At 41.0% G+C, this 16,731-nt stretch overlaps 1 protein-coding gene across 2 annotated transcripts in view; it reads right to left on the bottom strand.

Moving 5' to 3' along the window:
* Positions 1-16,731, bottom strand: part of lrp2a (low density lipoprotein receptor-related protein 2a) — a 55,524-nt gene that overhangs the window by 31,863 nt on the left and 6,930 nt on the right. For both annotated transcript variants that reach the window (XM_026143784.1, XM_026143785.1), the window contains exons 5-28: positions 16,551-16,661; positions 16,301-16,414; positions 16,095-16,211; positions 15,401-15,544; positions 15,168-15,287; positions 12,248-12,376; positions 11,755-11,924; positions 9,127-9,350; positions 8,494-8,700; positions 8,204-8,406; positions 7,920-8,060; positions 7,523-7,726; positions 6,878-7,070; positions 5,743-5,868; positions 5,494-5,624; positions 5,157-5,294; positions 4,769-5,050; positions 4,391-4,630; positions 2,808-2,927; positions 2,242-2,358; positions 1,769-2,149; positions 1,416-1,430; positions 867-1,115; positions 80-291 (exon numbers count right to left, since the gene is read on the bottom strand). In XM_026143784.1, coding sequence (XP_025999569.1) covers positions 80-291; positions 867-1,115; positions 1,416-1,430; positions 1,769-2,149; positions 2,242-2,358; positions 2,808-2,927; positions 4,391-4,630; positions 4,769-5,050; positions 5,157-5,294; positions 5,494-5,624; positions 5,743-5,868; positions 6,878-7,070; positions 7,523-7,726; positions 7,920-8,060; positions 8,204-8,406; positions 8,494-8,700; positions 9,127-9,350; positions 11,755-11,924; positions 12,248-12,376; positions 15,168-15,287; positions 15,401-15,544; positions 16,095-16,211; positions 16,301-16,414; positions 16,551-16,661 — 4,088 coding nt within the window. The remainder of the gene's footprint in view (positions 1-79; positions 292-866; positions 1,116-1,415; positions 1,431-1,768; positions 2,150-2,241; positions 2,359-2,807; positions 2,928-4,390; positions 4,631-4,768; positions 5,051-5,156; positions 5,295-5,493; positions 5,625-5,742; positions 5,869-6,877; positions 7,071-7,522; positions 7,727-7,919; positions 8,061-8,203; positions 8,407-8,493; positions 8,701-9,126; positions 9,351-11,754; positions 11,925-12,247; positions 12,377-15,167; positions 15,288-15,400; positions 15,545-16,094; positions 16,212-16,300; positions 16,415-16,550; positions 16,662-16,731) is intronic.

The following is a 16,731-nucleotide window of genomic DNA, read 5'->3' as shown; positions in this document are numbered from 1 at the left end:
CATTAGAGACTCATTCTTAGTTAATGTGCTTGACGGTCAAATCTGACTTCATTCAAAGCTGTTTGCAAACTACACTCACCACGACTCTGTCGCTGCCATTTTTGTGAGCACTCCAGATTCTGTCCTGGCTCGTATCAGACCAGTAAACCCGCTCAGTGACTGAGTCAAAATCTAGGGCGACAATGTTGCGTCCATCTCGAACAAGTGACCGGACTACGTTGGGTTGGGTGGTAATGTCATCTTGTACAATTTGATTCCGACTTGCCACCAACAGGAAAGCCTGACGAGAATCTATAAACATGAATCAAAATCCCTGTTATCTATTTTTCAGTTTCCATTCTTGTGCTAATAAGAGGACTTATCAGCTTTTGTGTGCAGACCAAAACCATACAAAAGACGGTTAAATAGCCCCTACTCAAATGACAATCCTTTGGGAAGGAGCTTTTGTCCAAATAAGGTCCTATTGTATTGCAAAGTCTTTCAGCGGGTTATCTGTTGGGAAGAGGAGCTCATGTCAGGCACGCTCCCCATACACAGCCCTTTGTTTGTGATTATGTCCTAATTACACTGGTGATGGGCAGTGAGTGACATACATGTTATTTGCCTTATCCTATGAAATCAGAGCAGCAAAGAGAGACAGGACAGAAGAAAAAGAGTGTCAGTCTTGCAGTCTAGGGTCTAAGCTCCCCTTTTGATGTGCCTCCTTACAAGAAGAAGCACAGTGGAGAAAGTATGTGCTGTATAGGCAAATGACTACAAGGCTGATGATCTGCCTTTTTCCTACTTTTATCCATCATGAGATTATGGATAGTTTTTAAATGAGTTGTATTCAGTGCACAGAAGGTTTGAGCTGTATCCATCCTCACCTGATGCCTTGCAGGTACGCTGGTCTGCTTCAAGAGTGTAACCATCCTGGCAGTGGCAGCGGAAAGAGCCTCTCTCATTAAAGCAGTGCTGGCTACATAGTCCAGGGGGATTACACTCATCAATGTCCTCGCAAGTTTTGGAGTCATTGCTAAGCTGATAACCCACAGGGCATGTGCACTGGGCCCCAAATGGACCTTGGATACATCCATGGGTGCAGCCAGCATTGTTGTCTGAGCAGCTCTCCTGATCTGAGTTAAAAGCAGGGAAAAGACAATTAAGTACTGGGGAAAAAAAGTCAATTAGGCCTTTAATAAATATGCAGCAATCTAATAATAAATTTTAAAAAAAAGCAGTCACTACATTAATTAGGTATCCTCAGAAATATTATTCTGAGCCAGAACTATTTTTATGCCTGTTTGTGGTACATAATGAATAAACATCTATATAACTATTAAAACACTAAATAGAAATGCTGCATCTGTTGAAACATGAATCAAAACTACAACTGCAGAATTTCTAGCAGTGATTGAGAGTTTGCTTGTTCCTACCTGGCAAAGGTTCATCTGAAAGTTGTGAGAAGGGCAAGAAGGGAAAATCACAGATCATTTTCAAGTTAATACAGGACAAATCACATACATGCTTGATTTTAAAATGAGAATACAAAGACAAACCGATGGCATTCAACACAAAATTTCTGTGAATTTAAGGCCCTCCTGCTTATAGAAAACAAGAACCAGAAAATTGTCAAATTAAACTAAATCAGCTGAGAGATTGATCCTGTTTCGCCATGTGATGTGAAAATGTAATTGAATTTGGTGAGGCCAGACTCAAAAATAAAACAATTAAGTGCTGATATCCAAAGATTACGGTCTAAGCTGAAGAAAGCAGAGAACAGACTTACTGCAAAGGGGAGACTCGTCAGCACCATTGGGGCAATCAGGAGTGTTGTCACACACTGTGGTGAGGTTTATGCACACACTGTGACCGGGACACTGCCACTGCCAGCTTGGACACCGGAAAGGTGGTGTGGGACAGTCTCTTTCATCACTCATGTCTCTGCAGTCGTTGTCCCCATCGCAAATCCAACTGCGGAGCACGCAGTTTCCGTTATCGCAACGGAACAGCGAGGAAGGGCAGGTGCGAGGTGGGCAGGCGTGGTGCTCATCACTGCCATCCTCGCAGTCTGGATGACCGTCACACTCCCATGAAGATGGGATGCAGCTTCCGTCTGATTGACACTGAAACTCACTCTCGTGGTGGCACATCCCTGGGGGCCTGGTAGCTGAAAAAAATTTAAATACATTAGCAAGCTAAATAACTATGCAGGACTTTGCTAGTATAACCTCTGACCACTGGAAGCATTTAAATACTTACGACAGTTCTGCTCATCTGAACGATCGCTGCAGTCAAAGACTCCATCACATCGGTAGTAGGAGTTGATACACTGGTGACCCCTGGAGCACTTAAACTCATTCATAGTGCAGTTGTATACTGAAAAAAATCCAGCCACATACATTAATGCTGATATTTTATATTTCTGAGCTTAGCTATTATGCATATAGATCAATAAATTAAGAAGCTTGGGAAATGTTTGTTGAATATTAAAGAGGATACTGTAATGCATGAATGACCGAACAAATTAATTAATTCCTTATAGGGAAATGGGCTGTATGAATAAGACACCAGTTCATAACAACTTCTCAAAGTAAGAGACCAGGCTGCAGCAAGTCTACAATTAGATCTTCAGAAGTCAAAGTGATCTAGTGAGCAACTAATATTATTAGTTTTATAACTGCAGGCAAAATGAAATTAAACTGATTTTATCAAACACGCACATGTGCTCTAAACACAATGCTTGGCACACTGCAAGTAAGCACCACACTAAACCAGCAAAGTTTATGGGGCTAGCAACTCTGTGTATAATCTAGAACGCTACTTACTGCATCCCTGCTCATCCGCCCCATCCACACAGTCCCTGTCTCCATCACAGACATAGTTAGGATCTATACAGCGGTGGTCTGGACACTGAAACTGTCCCGGATGGCACGTGTTTCCCAGATCTGTCAACGCAAAATGTTAGAAAAAAACATGAGCCTGTGAGTTCATCTCCTTCATTAGTGGGCAATGCATATAATAGTGTACAAGTCTTAGCTTAAAACGATGTTATTTTTAAGAGGAAAAACAACCATGCTTCTTCAAAATCTAATCAGTGGCAACGTGCAGCGAGTCCACAAAAGAGTCAGTGTTCTCCAAAGAAATAAACAGGATCTTATTAGGGAACTTGGGTCTGGTAGGGAGTTGATGTGCATGTTGCCTGAGGAGTTAAATCATTAAAATAATATTTATAAAATATTAATCTTCACTAGCCTACTGACTAGCTTTAACACACTCACACACACATATATATATGTAACGAAAGTTTTTTCAGAGGACTCTATGCAATCCTGTGAAAAACTAATACAACCTCACTGGTTCTATATATATTAAGAGCAAATAGCAAGCAGGTGCTGCTAATCTAATGCACGTAATTAACTGATTATTAGTGAGTATCAAAGGTTTTGCCAGATTGCTCATCTGTTGCTGCATCTGCTCATCTGTTAACACAATGCTGCAATCTGCCCAGGAGTGGAAATCTCATCAAATTCACCCTAAGGTGAGATCATAGAAAACTTAGAGAAATACAAACGCCCTCCCCAAAAAACAATAATTACATCTCAGACTCTACAGGCCTCACTTAGCAATTTAAATGTTATATTTCTTGAGAGTATCGTTAGAAAAAGACTGCACGAGTGTGGCTTGTATGGGTTCCCAGGAGAAAGCCTCTCCTTTTAAAAAATGAACGTGGCGGCATGGTTTAGGTTTGCAAAATTGCATTTAAACACACCAAAGATTTTTGGAACCACATCAAAGATTTTTGGAACATTTGTCAGATAGATGAAACCACAGTGTAGATGTTTGGCCACAATGCACAGAACCATATTTGGGCAAACCAAACACAGGATACCAGTACAGACATCTCCAGCTATCAAGCATGGTGGAGGAAGGGTTATGAATTGGGCTTGTTTTACAGCCACAGCTCTCACCATCTTTTGGTCATCGACTTGACTACAACACCTCTGAAAATCAAAGTATTCTAGAGTCAAATGTGACAGCTGTCTGACAGCAAAAGCTTAGCTGAAATCGAGTCATGCTACAAATCAATCAAGCAGCAGATTTACAACAGCATGGCTAAAAAAGAATCAAGCTGTTGCAATGGCCCAGTCACAGTCCAGGCTTCTACCTGACTGAAATGTTGTGATTGAACCTTAAGAAAGCTGTGCATAAACAAATGCCTGCAACCCCGAGTGAAATAAAGCAACGATGTAAAGAAGAGTGGGCAAAATTCCACCACAATTAGATGAGAAACTGATAAATTCATACAAAAATCAGTTACTTTCCCGTGTGTATTGTGTTGAGATACCATGATAAATCTCTAAGCAAATCCTATTTATGTTAAAGTGTTAGCTTCTTTAACAGCACTTACGGCAATCAACTTCATCCGAACCGTCGACACAGTCATTATCAGTGTCGCAACGCCAGGTGTGTGGGATGCAGCGGTGGTTGGCGCAGGTAAACTGATTGGCAGGGCACGTTCCAGGCACGTGTGTTGGGCAGTTGATTTCATCGCTGTTATCAAAACAGTCATTTTGCCCATCACAGCGCCATCCTGCAGGCACACAGCGCTGATTGGCACAGGTGAACGCAGAGGGGGAACAAGTGGTGTCTAAAACAAAAGAAAAGGTATCATCTTTAATTTAAACCATATTAACATAAGCTGAGTAAAAACCCAAAGGCAAGATTTTTTGTAGGGTTTATGTGGGATTATATAATCAACTAAATTAAAGAAAAAAAAATGCATTACTATTAATGCCACAGTTGACTTCATCACTGTTGTCATGGCAATCATCAACACCATCGCATCTGTAGCTGTTTGGGATGCATTTGCCGTTGCCACAGGAGAAAGAGTTGGCCCCGCACTGCAGTGTGGGGGGCTCATTGGAAAGGTCCTCCACACAAGCCCGTTGGTCTGGCGACAGCTTCATGCCATATGGGCAGCCACACACCCTCTGCGAGTCTGGGGCTGGGAAGCAGAAGTGGCTGCAGTCTCCATTAGGATTTGCCGGCCTGTTGCAGAGGTTGGAACCTGAGAAGAGGAGTGGAGGCTAATTAACAGGAATATGACTGACAATTGCAGGCTGAGGCTACGCATGGCAAGCGGAGTGAGAAGAACAGTGAATAAAGGTACTCACCAATCTGAGAGTTGGAGTTGAAAGATTTGACATGCATGATGCCGCTAATGCCTCTTCTGATAATGACCATCTCCCCACCGTCGGTCTTGCGCACACGTACAATGCTTCCCATGCGCCAGTCAGTGAAATATGCATAGCCTTTAAGGGACAGGAGAAATGGAGCACAGCCACAGTTACTTCATCTTTCACAAACATCTGCTAACAACAATTGTCCATTTAACATGATCATCACCAAAGCAAGACATGACAGCTTTTGGTAATCAAAACTCACTCATCATTTAGATCGAATGTATGATATTGTACTAGATAACAGGGTAACTTAAAGCTGATGCCTAACCTTCAAAAATGGTGAGACCAAATGGATGGGAGATCTGGGATATGCGGTCCAAAGAAAGTCTGTTCCGTCCATCAAAGTTGCTGTGCTCTATTTTGTCAAAGAAGGCATCCACCCAATACAGACGCATAGAACTGTGAGGACAGCAAAGCAAAGAAATATCAATTTACAATCAACAGCCACATTGAAGCTAAGAGTGGTTCATAGGAGCAACAGTTTATGGGTAAAAAAGAGTAATGGTATATTGTTCACCTCCAGTCGATAGCTAGGCCATTTGGCCAACCAAGAGTAGTGTTTACAATAGACAGTGCATGTGACCCATCACCCCAAGCTCTCATAATCTTCGCTGGCCGGTACCAGTCAGTCCAAAAAATATACCTGATGAAGAAAATGAATAGCACAACATATTTAATTCAGAAACTCTCCCACTTAAGCAAAACCATTAAACTGCATGACATGTTTATCTGAACTTTTGTCAGCGCAGAGCATTTTTGTTTATTTGTTTGTATTTTTAAGCCAACTTCTTAGTCTTCATTACGATACTGCCTTTCACATAATCAGCTAATCTCAGCTATTTGGCACAGGGGCCTTATGACTTTGAGGCCAAAGGAAATAACAGCTTGTCCTAAATAATCATTCTTTTTAATCAAGGCAGAGTTTAATTTGTGGATACTTTATGAATGGGTGACCAGGGACCGCACTTTGCATGGGACTGCATGGCATTTTTATGCCTCCTAGCTGTATGAGCTGTATATAATTTAATCTTTAATTTCACATGGGGGACAATATGACATGAAGAGACACAGCAAATGTGAACTCTACAGATATGGTGCGAATTTATGTGAACAGCAGCTGAATGCAGTTTTTACAGTTACTAGTATAGAAAAAGGCAATATGTTAGTGCAAGAACATTAGAGCATAAGGTTAGATGGACAAACTTGTAGTTTTACATTTTCCTTCAGTCCACTGTAAAGCCCTGGCAAAGAGAAGATGGAGGCATTTCCCAATCATGTTCACATATGGCTTCTTCTTTGCATCATAGAGTTTTAACCTGCATCTGTGGCTGGTACAGTGAACTGTGTTCACAGACAGTGATTTATGGAAGTTTTTCAGAGCCATGCAATGATTTCCATGATAGAATCATGCCTGTTTTTAGCACAGTGCCACTTGAGAGTCCAAAGTTATCAGGGTTATTAGCTATTTTTGGCCTTGTGCACATAAATTTCTTCACATTCTCAGAATGTTTTGATGCTATTATGCACTATAAATGATGAGATATTCAAAGTCTTCACAATGTACCTGGTGCATGTAATGGTGAGCATGAATTTGCTTTAAGGAAAAACAGACAGAAAAATACTAACAATTCGTTGATGTTAAAGTGATTTACCCAATAAGAGGATGCACTACAATGGCTCTGGGGTTATTGAGGTTACGAATGATGGCCCTCCTGGACTTATCAGCTAGCTTCATGACGGATATGCTTCTATATCGGGGGTCAGTCCAGTAGAGGTTCTTTGAAATCCAGTCGTAAGCCAGGTCCTCCACTCCGTCTACTCTGTTGGCTGCCAGTACCTCCCTGCCTGTGCAGATCAAAGCAGTCAGAGCACCGTTTAACATAGAGATGAAAGAGGAACACATTTAAATAAATAGGCTGTCAGCTTCCATTTTCCTCTTCCGGACCGGACAGAAAAAACTAGAGCAACTCCAAAAACAACACCCCTGATCAGAGCAGTGCTGTTTCTTTCTTTCTTTCTTTCTTCCTCTGTGTGTGTGTGTGTGTGTGTGTGTGTGTGTGTGTGTGTGTGTGTGTGTGTGTGTGTGTGTGTGTGTGTGTGTGTGTGTGTGACATAGTAGCTACTTTCACTTCATAACAAGAAATTCTTGGTCCTTATTATTTCTATTTTCAGGTCTTTAGGCTGATATCAGTTATATGAAATATGATCTATTTTACACGATCTGTGCTCCTGTCAGTTCCCTCCCCCATAGCAGCAGCCATATCTTTAGTTTAAATTCAGCTAGACAAGATGCTCACCTGTCCCATCCACCTTCTGTTTATAGATAATATCTTTGGCTGTGTCTGAGAAGAAGATGGCATCATCCTCAGCACTAAAATCCACTCCAACAAAGTAGGAGGGGGATCCAGTAACAGGGAGAATGATGTCCTCTTGAGTAGAGAGGTTGAAAGGGATCCCTCTTATAGCCAGCTGGCTGGAGAACAGCAGAAACTGTCTCACGGCTGTGGGTTTGACATCAGCAGACAAGATTAAAGAAAACGGACATTAGTGACACAGAGCTGAGTAGAAAACAGTATAAAACTCATGTTGATTTCTGTATACACACTATTTTTGGCATTTTAAACCAAGAAACATACTAAAGTCTGCAAAAAAAACCCAAACTTGCAACAATTAAACACAGAAATAATCTCTTACCTAAACATCGCTTGCCATCAGCATGCAGGTCGTAGCCCATGCGACATTTGCAGCGGTAACCCAGTCCTCCATTGTCACTCCTGTGGCTCAGGACACAAATCTGCTCACATCCACCTCTGTCTACACTGCAAGGGTTTGGCACTGGACACAAAAGAAAGCAATCCAGGTTACTGGAAAACTTATATAATCTCGGTAGACTTATACTTTACATTAGTAGGAACCATGAGAAGTATGAGCAGCATCAGGACCATCATAATGAAGATTTGTTTCTCTGATGGTCTTACCTTGTGGCTGCTTCAGCTGATGTATCACTGCTACTCCATGTGGGGTCTGAGATGTTCTGTAAACCACTTCAGAGCTTCTATCTGTAAACTTGTTGGCTTTCATCACAGCCATCTTGGTCCAGTCCGTGAAATAGACATTGTGCTCAAACAGACTGATGCCAAATGGATGAGGGATCACAGTACCTCCGTGAACCACTGTTTTTCTATCAGAAAAAACATTAGGGATGTTTATTTATTAGAATATATAAATGAAAAATCTTACTACTTGTTGCATTTGATTAAGTATTTACCTATGCAAGCCGTCATAGGTTGCAGTTTCAATGTAGTCATAGCGGCTATCAACCCAGTAGACGCGCTTAGCTTCTATGTCTAGTGTGATACCAGCTGGCCAGCCCAATTTACTGCTAATGATACCATAGCGGTTGGTTCCATCCATGAAGGCCCGCTCCAGGCCCGGTTGTCCATTCAGTGACTCCCAATCTGAGAAGAACATATACCTATGAAAGGAGGGGAATATATTGAAGTGGGATTATTAGATCACAGCTTCTACATATAAAAAGTACAGCACATGTATTGTCTAACAGAAACTCCTACAAAATCTTTAAAGGATTTTCCTCTTTTAATTAAATCCAGCATGTACAGAATAGCTATATGTCTCCAACGTGGGTGGCTGTACATTAATTTAGGATAAGCAATTTCTCTGTAACCACCTGGCTCTCCTTCCCCCATGAACTAAACTATTGGATTACAATAAGGGTCATCACTTATATTGCTCCTCACTAATCCACCCAGGGCAATCTGCTAATCTCACCTGCCTCCCCCCCCTCCACCCCATTATTCCATGCCAATGGAGCACGACAGATACTGAATGTGGGGATTGGGAATGGAAACACAGATGAATGGAAACTGGGAGATGTGCTTACCCGACAGTGGGGTCCACCGCCAGTCCTCTAGGGTTTCCGAGGTTTTCAGTGATGAGTGTGACCCGGTTACTTCCATCAAAGTCCACCATGTCAATCCTGTTGACGCTGGCCTCCACTACATACAGTTTATTGTTCACCCAATCCACTGCCAGATTCTCAGGGTAGTCAACTGATACATTTAAAACCACCTGCATGTTGGAACCGGCCATATCCACGGAAAACACCTGTACACAAAAGATGCCATTGTTTTCAGAATATTAGTCTTTAGGTGGTCACGCTTTAAGAAAAAAATATAGGAACATTTTACAGGCTTCATTCATCTGCTTTCTAGTGAATCTAAATATAATGCTTATCCAGTCTCATTAAAGTAAACCCTAATATTAGCTTTATTTTTTATTTATGTATGTAATTTTAAGACCATAGGCCCAAGATTTTGTCTGTCACCACTGAAATTAAAGCCAGTATGAATGTGGATTGCATACTGGCATACAGTTATAGCTTAAAGCTTTGACAAGTAAGTATTTAAGTGCAATATAGAACAGTCAAGAGTCAAGGAAGCATCAGACAGTGTGTTTGCTTATTTAAGTTTTCTGGCTTTTGACATTTCTGTCAAGTTTCTGTCTCCCATTACTATGAATTCAACAGATTTTTGGAAAACTTGACAGTGTGCAGGTGGTTAGACGGGCACTGCTTTTAGCAGCTCTGCTTCATTTGAAACAAGATCCACACGTCTTAAAAGCAGGATTTCAACTGACCTGTTTAAAGAGAAACTGAAGATGTGGAAATAGCCTGGTAGTTTAACCTTTCCGGTTGCATTCACATGCCCTGTTTGTGCTCTCCCTACTTTTAATCGGACATGCTGCCATGGAGGTGGCTAATATTCACAGATGCCCAGTCAGCGGTAAAGTCATGTGAGAAAGTTTTCACAGGACTCTGTGTAATACTGTTAAAAACTAAGTACACTTTTGCTGCTTACATAGGAATCAAGAGGGTAAGCAACAGCCAGGTGCTGCTAATCTAATGATTATCTGATCATCAGCACGTGTGAGCGCTTCTATAACAGCAGAAGCTTTTTCAGTTTGCTGGTCTGCAGCATTCAGGTGTGTGTTAACACAATACCACAATCTTCATGAGAGCGAATGCCAGCAAATTTACCCCAAGGTCAAACAGAACAATACTCAAGAGCTAAATCTCAGACTCTACAGGCCTCAGTTAGCATGTTAAATTTAAAGTTTATGACAGCATAAACAGAAAAACACTGAACAGGTATCAAGGCTCATTTGGAAGGGTTGCCTGGAAAAAACCTCTTCCCTTGAAACACAGTAGCATCACTGTTCGCAAAGCTCCATCTGGAAACCAAAGCGGAGATTTTGGCCATAATATACAGCACTGAAATCACAGCACGTCATGTTATTGCTACAACAGGAGGCTCTACAAGCTATTTAATCATGGCATAGAGCCCTGTGAAACTCAACTTTTTCAAACAAATAATTGTTCTAGCTTTAGAGGTGATAAGTAACAGAGAAAAGAAATATTTAAAAAACTGTACTTAAATAAAATTAGAATTTCAAATGAATTAATTTGAAGTTATTAATCCCCTAAATTCATCTAACAGCTGTAGGTAGTGGTTACTTTAAAACAAAGAACAACTTTAAAACCTATTGTGACATAATGACTGTATAATTAAGCTACTTAAGCAATCTGACACCATATTTAATGAGTAAACCATGGTTTTTACTAAGGTACCTGGGTTTTTCCTGCAATGGAAACACAGTAAAGGAAAAATGCCTTCAAAAGAAATATATACAGTTATTTCTGAGCATTTGATCAGCAAAAATCTCTATTAGGTTTGAGGAAATGAAACCCTGTCTGCCACAATGTGCGTAACTCCAATCATGCTGTGACTAAATCCTTTCTGGGAAACACTGTGCAGGAAAAACTAGCTGCAATGTTAAAATGCGGGTCATACCAGTACTAAAACCCAGTGGTATAATGTAAAAGGTTGCATACTGGCAAAGCCTATTTTGGTATGTAATAAATACTTTATACACTTTATTTCTTTTTAGTTTACTTAAGTATGGTTTGAAATCTAACAATTTCACTTTATTTTGTATTGCTACTTTACTTTAGTAAAAGTACTTCCTCAAGCACAGTGTCACCCTTTCAGCTAATTGGCTACAGTTTAAAGCAGAGACAAGCCAAGACATAATCTGAACAAAGACATTTTACCCGGCCAAAGAATCCACATTAATGGACAGTGTCACTGAAAACAAATACTGCGTGATTAGATCCTACAGGATTGAATTACAAAAATTGCACTGTGGTATGTGAACATCATACCAGCCTATCAGACAGGTTTCAAGATTAGGCCATTTGGATTCCACTCCATATCTACTTCCCCTTCATTATGACCCAGCCACAATGGGGCCAACAGCTATCCCATTATTATAGTATCAACACTGCTGATATCTTATAGGATGACTGAAAGAATTTGGTCCTGGCCAGCGCGAGTCTAACTCGAGCATTTGCACAAACAAGAAATTGGTCTTACATTCTAAAAGATGAATGACTAACACAGAAGTAAAAGCTCAAACAAAACAATGAATGTGACAGTTCTTTATAAAACACCTTATTCTGGATGGTATCCGTCCAGAAGATCATATTAAGATTGTAGTGAAAATCGACTCCCACTGCAATCCCTCTGTTCTGTGAATTAACTAAAGTGCGCAGATTGTTGCCATGGATGTCACCTATCAGCAGGTCTCTGCCATTAGAAAATATCAAGGAAGGGACTCCAGCTGCAAGGGAAACAAAATACAAAACCTTAGAAAAGAACGCAGCCAAATTTTTTACACAGGTTTCTCACTAAAGCCAAAGGCACAGAGGTCAGCCTCTCGGACAACACTCTTTCTATGTTACACAAAGGCTAGAGACAAACTAAAACAACATTTACTATGCAACAATGCACCACAAAGAAACTCGCACAATGTGTTCAGTAGCTGCCAAAAAGGAGAGGTGTCTATGCTAATAGACCTCATTTGGCTAGATCATTCGAACCTTCAAAATGTGAACATTTGTTATGTATGTTAAACTGTTTAAACAGAGAGAAAGTGACACTTACTAGAGGAATCAGCTCTGCAGTATCTGTGCTGCTCCAGGATGTAGCCCTCTCGACAGCTGCAACGATGGGAGCCGATCCGGTCCTCACACAGCTGGTCGCACACGCCCCACATAGAACAGTCGTCAAAATCTTTAAACAGAAATCAGTATCAGCAAGTGAGGACTAAACTCTTGTTGTTTTAATTTGAATACACAAACACACCCGAGAGCCGAATCTCAGCCTGGTCTGTTGCGCTTGCAGCTGCGATCAGAAGCTTACATACACTAATCATGGACATGTATTTTGTAGTTATTTTAGGTTTTTAATAATTTCTTTGAATTGTTCTTCAAACATGCTGGTATGATTATAGCAAATACATCTTTATGGATTCTAAAGAATTAGACAAGAATTAGATGCATATAGTTGAATTTATTCTGAAATTTCTCTAATCCACACAAGGTCAAAAGTATGCATACAGGCTCAAATATACACATACATTCACTTAGATTGTTTAATAAGTGGTGCTTAAGGTTCTACAATGTATTTTAATTTGACAAGTCTATTAAGTTCTTGGTTGTGAATTACACAACAATGGGAAAAGTACAAGAGGAAAAAAAGAGACCTCTTCACACGCTGGGCAACCTATGGGAGGACAGCATGAGAACAGGAAACAAAAAAAACTCCTCTGCACAGAGAGCACATTAATGTCCACATCACAACATCAGAGCACATGACAAGCCACAGGGGATGGATAGGGGGATGGGGGGTGATTCGAAGGAACACAGCAGTCGTCCTGCACCATGCTATCATTTCAGCGCGGCACACAGACCCGCTGCTTTCCCCCGCAGGAACAAGCATCGAAGGCGTTTGGAAGGGAGGGGGATGAGTGCGTGCTTATCAGTGTAAGTGTGTGTGTGTGCGTGGCCATAGTTCAGCTGAGACAAGTTGCAAGATCATCCGTTTGAACGACTGTATATAAGCACAAAAGACTGAGACAAAGAAAAAGATTGAGGTATTTGGCCACAATGAGAAGAGGAGAAGTAAATGCGAGGCTTTCCAACCCAAGACAACTGTATCAGTTGTCAAGCATGGTGGTGGTAGCATCATCCTCAAGGACTGTTTAGCTGTCAGTGGTACTGATACACTGCACAAAGTGGATGGAATAAAGAAGGAGGACAACCTCCAAATTCTTGAACCTCACCTCAGATAAACATCTAGATGGTTAAAATTTGGACACAGTTGGGTGTTCCAACAGGACAATGACCCTAAACACGCATCAAAACTGGTTTTTGGAAAGAATAAAGCAGACTAACATTAACACTCTGGAATGGTCTTCCCTATTGAAAGTTTATGGGCTACACTTAAAATCTGAGTCTTTGCTAGGAAACCAACCAGTTTAAATGTATTCTACCATTTCTGCAAAGAAGAGTGGTCAAATTACACAAAAAGCTTATTGATGGTAACAGACACTTATTTATAATATAAGGGTTACAAAGCCATTTCTAAGGCTTTGGGACTCCATTGAACCACAGTGAGAGCCACTATAAACAACTGGAAAAAACCTGGAACAGTGGTGAGCCTTCCCAGAAGTTACCAGCCTACCAAAAGTACTCCAAGAGCGCAGCAAGAACTCATCCAAGAGGTCACAAAAGAACCCAGAACAACATTAAAGAACCACAGGCTTCACATGTCACAAGTTAAGGTCAGAGCTCAAGATTCAACAATAAGAAAGAGACTGGGCAAAACTGGCATCCATGGGAGAAAGAATAAACCCACTCCTCTCACATTTGTCATAAAAACATCTTGACAAGACAAAAGCTTTTAGGAAAATACTCTGTGGATCGACGAAACAAACGCCGAACTTTTTGGAAGGTGTGTGTCACATTACGTCTGGCATAAAACTAACACAGCATTTCAGAAAGGGAACATCATACCAACAGCGAAATATGGTGGTGGTAATATGATGGTCTGGGGCTGTTTTGCTGCCTCTGGACCTGGAATACTTGCTGTGGTAATTGCAACCATGAATTATGCTGTCTACCAAAACATCCTGAAGGAGAATGTCTGTCCATCTGTTCGTGAACCCAAGCTGATGCACAGGACAATGTTCCAAAACACACCAGCACCTCTGAATGGCTTAAGAAAAACAACATGAAGACTTTAAAGGGGCCTAGTTGAAGTCCAAACCTGAATCCAACTGAGATGCTATGGCATGACCTTAAAAAGGTGGTTCATGCTCAAAAATCCTCCAACCTGGCTGAATTAAAACAATTCTGCTAAGAAGACTGAGCCAAAATTCCTCCCTGGTGCTATAAAAGACTCATTGCCAATTATCGCAAATGCTTGATTGCAGTTGTCGCTGCTAAGGGTGGCCCAACCAGTTATTAGGATTAGGGGGCAATTACTTTTTCACACAGGGCCATGTAGGTTTGGATTTTTTCCCCTTAATAATAAACACCTTAATTTAGAAACTGCATTTTGTTTTTGCTTGTGTTGTGTTTGTCTGATATTTAAATTTGTTTGATGATCTGAAACATTTAAGTGTGTCAAACAGAAAAAAACATTGGAAATCAGAAACTCAAAAACGTTTTCACACCACTGTGTATATTTGAGCCTGTGTGCATACTTTTCACCCTGTGTGGATGAGAGAAAATCCAAAATAAATGAAAACTTGTGCACCCAATCTTTGGTTTTTGAAGTTGTTAAAGATGTATTCCATATAATCATATCACCCTGAAAAAAACAACAGTTCAAAATATACTCATACTTCTACCGTCACATGACTTGGTGCATCAAGATGTCAACATAAACTACACATGTTTGGCTTTTAGAAACATAGCAAAAGAAACATATTTCTGTCATAGTGAAAAGCATTTAAAAAATCCCAACTCACCCATACCACTGTTTAGTCAAAGATGTTAGTGATAGCTACAGTATCTACCTATACATGTGCGACTGTTGTTGCTGTTGACAATGTATCCAGAAGGACAGGAACAAGTTCCACCACCAGGAGAAGCATGACAGTGATGCTCACAGCTCAGGGAGGCACATCTCCAAATACCTGACCAAAAAAGAAACCTGACTGCTGATATATTCTTCAGTGACACCGTTTGTGAGATTAGATTTCCTAATGTGTACTCAATAGTACACAACACTGGTTGTGTTGATACTAACTGCAGTTGCGTCCAGCAGTGGTGTTCGTTTCATCCTCTCCATCTGGACAGTTAGGCGTCCCATCGCAAAGCTTGTCCAAGGGGATGCACAGGCCAGAAGATGGACATGGCCATTCTCTTGGGTAACACTCCCGTTGTACATTATCTGTAGATAAAAAAAGAAATTCATCCACTTTGCAGGATTATGCACAGAAAGGGAAAGCAACAATAAAAAACAGAACTGGAAAAAGTTTTAAAGGTGGTACAGTTGTTGGGAATAGAACAGATATTCAGTGGTTCTGATCTAAAGAAAACTGTGGCTGGGTCATTGTCCGGGAAATGGCTGTCACTTTAAATTGACGTAAAGGAGTGGAGTTTTGAGGGGGGTCACATGGGGGCTCAGAGAGCTTCTGCAGCCCATCCTTTAAAAACACACACTCTTCACAGCCATGTGGAGGAATTCTAAAGCACTTTGGGGGGCTGCACAATCTTGTGCCACAAAGAGGCATTTGAATACCACACTTAAGGGAGCACAGGCATAGTATCACTCTAAGCCAAACCAACCATGGTGACTAAAGATGAATCAGGTTTACACAGCTCCAGTTCTTACCCCTTTCAATGCTATTTGTCCAGCTAAAGTACCAACGCTTCTCATTCTAATTTTACAGATAAATCAGATAAACGTTGACTGATTTTTTTAGCTACTGTATACATACCACAGCCTTTTTCATCTGCATTATCTTCACAGTCATCCTCTCCATCACAAAGCCAGACTTGATGGATGCAGCGGCCACTGGGACAGGTGAAGTAGTTGCCTCTACATGTAGGATATGCTGCAGAGCAAGGGGGGGAATAAGACATTTGTTTATCTGCACCAAAATAACTGTAATTAGTGACGGTGACAGTGACGGGAGCCACATACTGCAGTTAAGCTCATCGCTTCGGTCTCCACAGTCATCGTCGTGGTCACAGACGTAGCGTTGAGGGACACACATCCCATTATGACATGAAAACAGGCCCGCATTGCAGCGCTGTGCTAAAGAAATCACAGCAGAAAGAGAACAAAAAAGGGCTTGATTTGTTGATTTTGTCATCTTTCTGGTTGTATTTTTGGAAGACCCCAAAACGTCTTTCACTTCATGCATTAGCACCAAAATTTATTGTCTCCTTACTGCAGTTTGCCTCATCAGAGCCATCACGGCAGTCGAGTATCTGGTCACATCTTTGGGTCCGGTTGTAGCAGGCCCCATTGGCACACCTCAGCTGTGTACACTCGGGATAATCTGTAAGATTAACCCATCATCAGGCAAATGTTATGCATTTAAATCAACCTGACAACTGTGCTCTTTTCAG

The sequence above is a fragment of the Astatotilapia calliptera genome, chromosome 16, assembly GCF_900246225.1.
Source record: "Astatotilapia calliptera chromosome 16, fAstCal1.2, whole genome shotgun sequence".
Classification (NCBI taxonomy): Eukaryota; Metazoa; Chordata; class Actinopteri; order Cichliformes; family Cichlidae; genus Astatotilapia; species Astatotilapia calliptera.
Note: the sequence above shows the minus strand (reverse complement) of the source record. Positions and strands in the feature narration are given on the sequence as shown.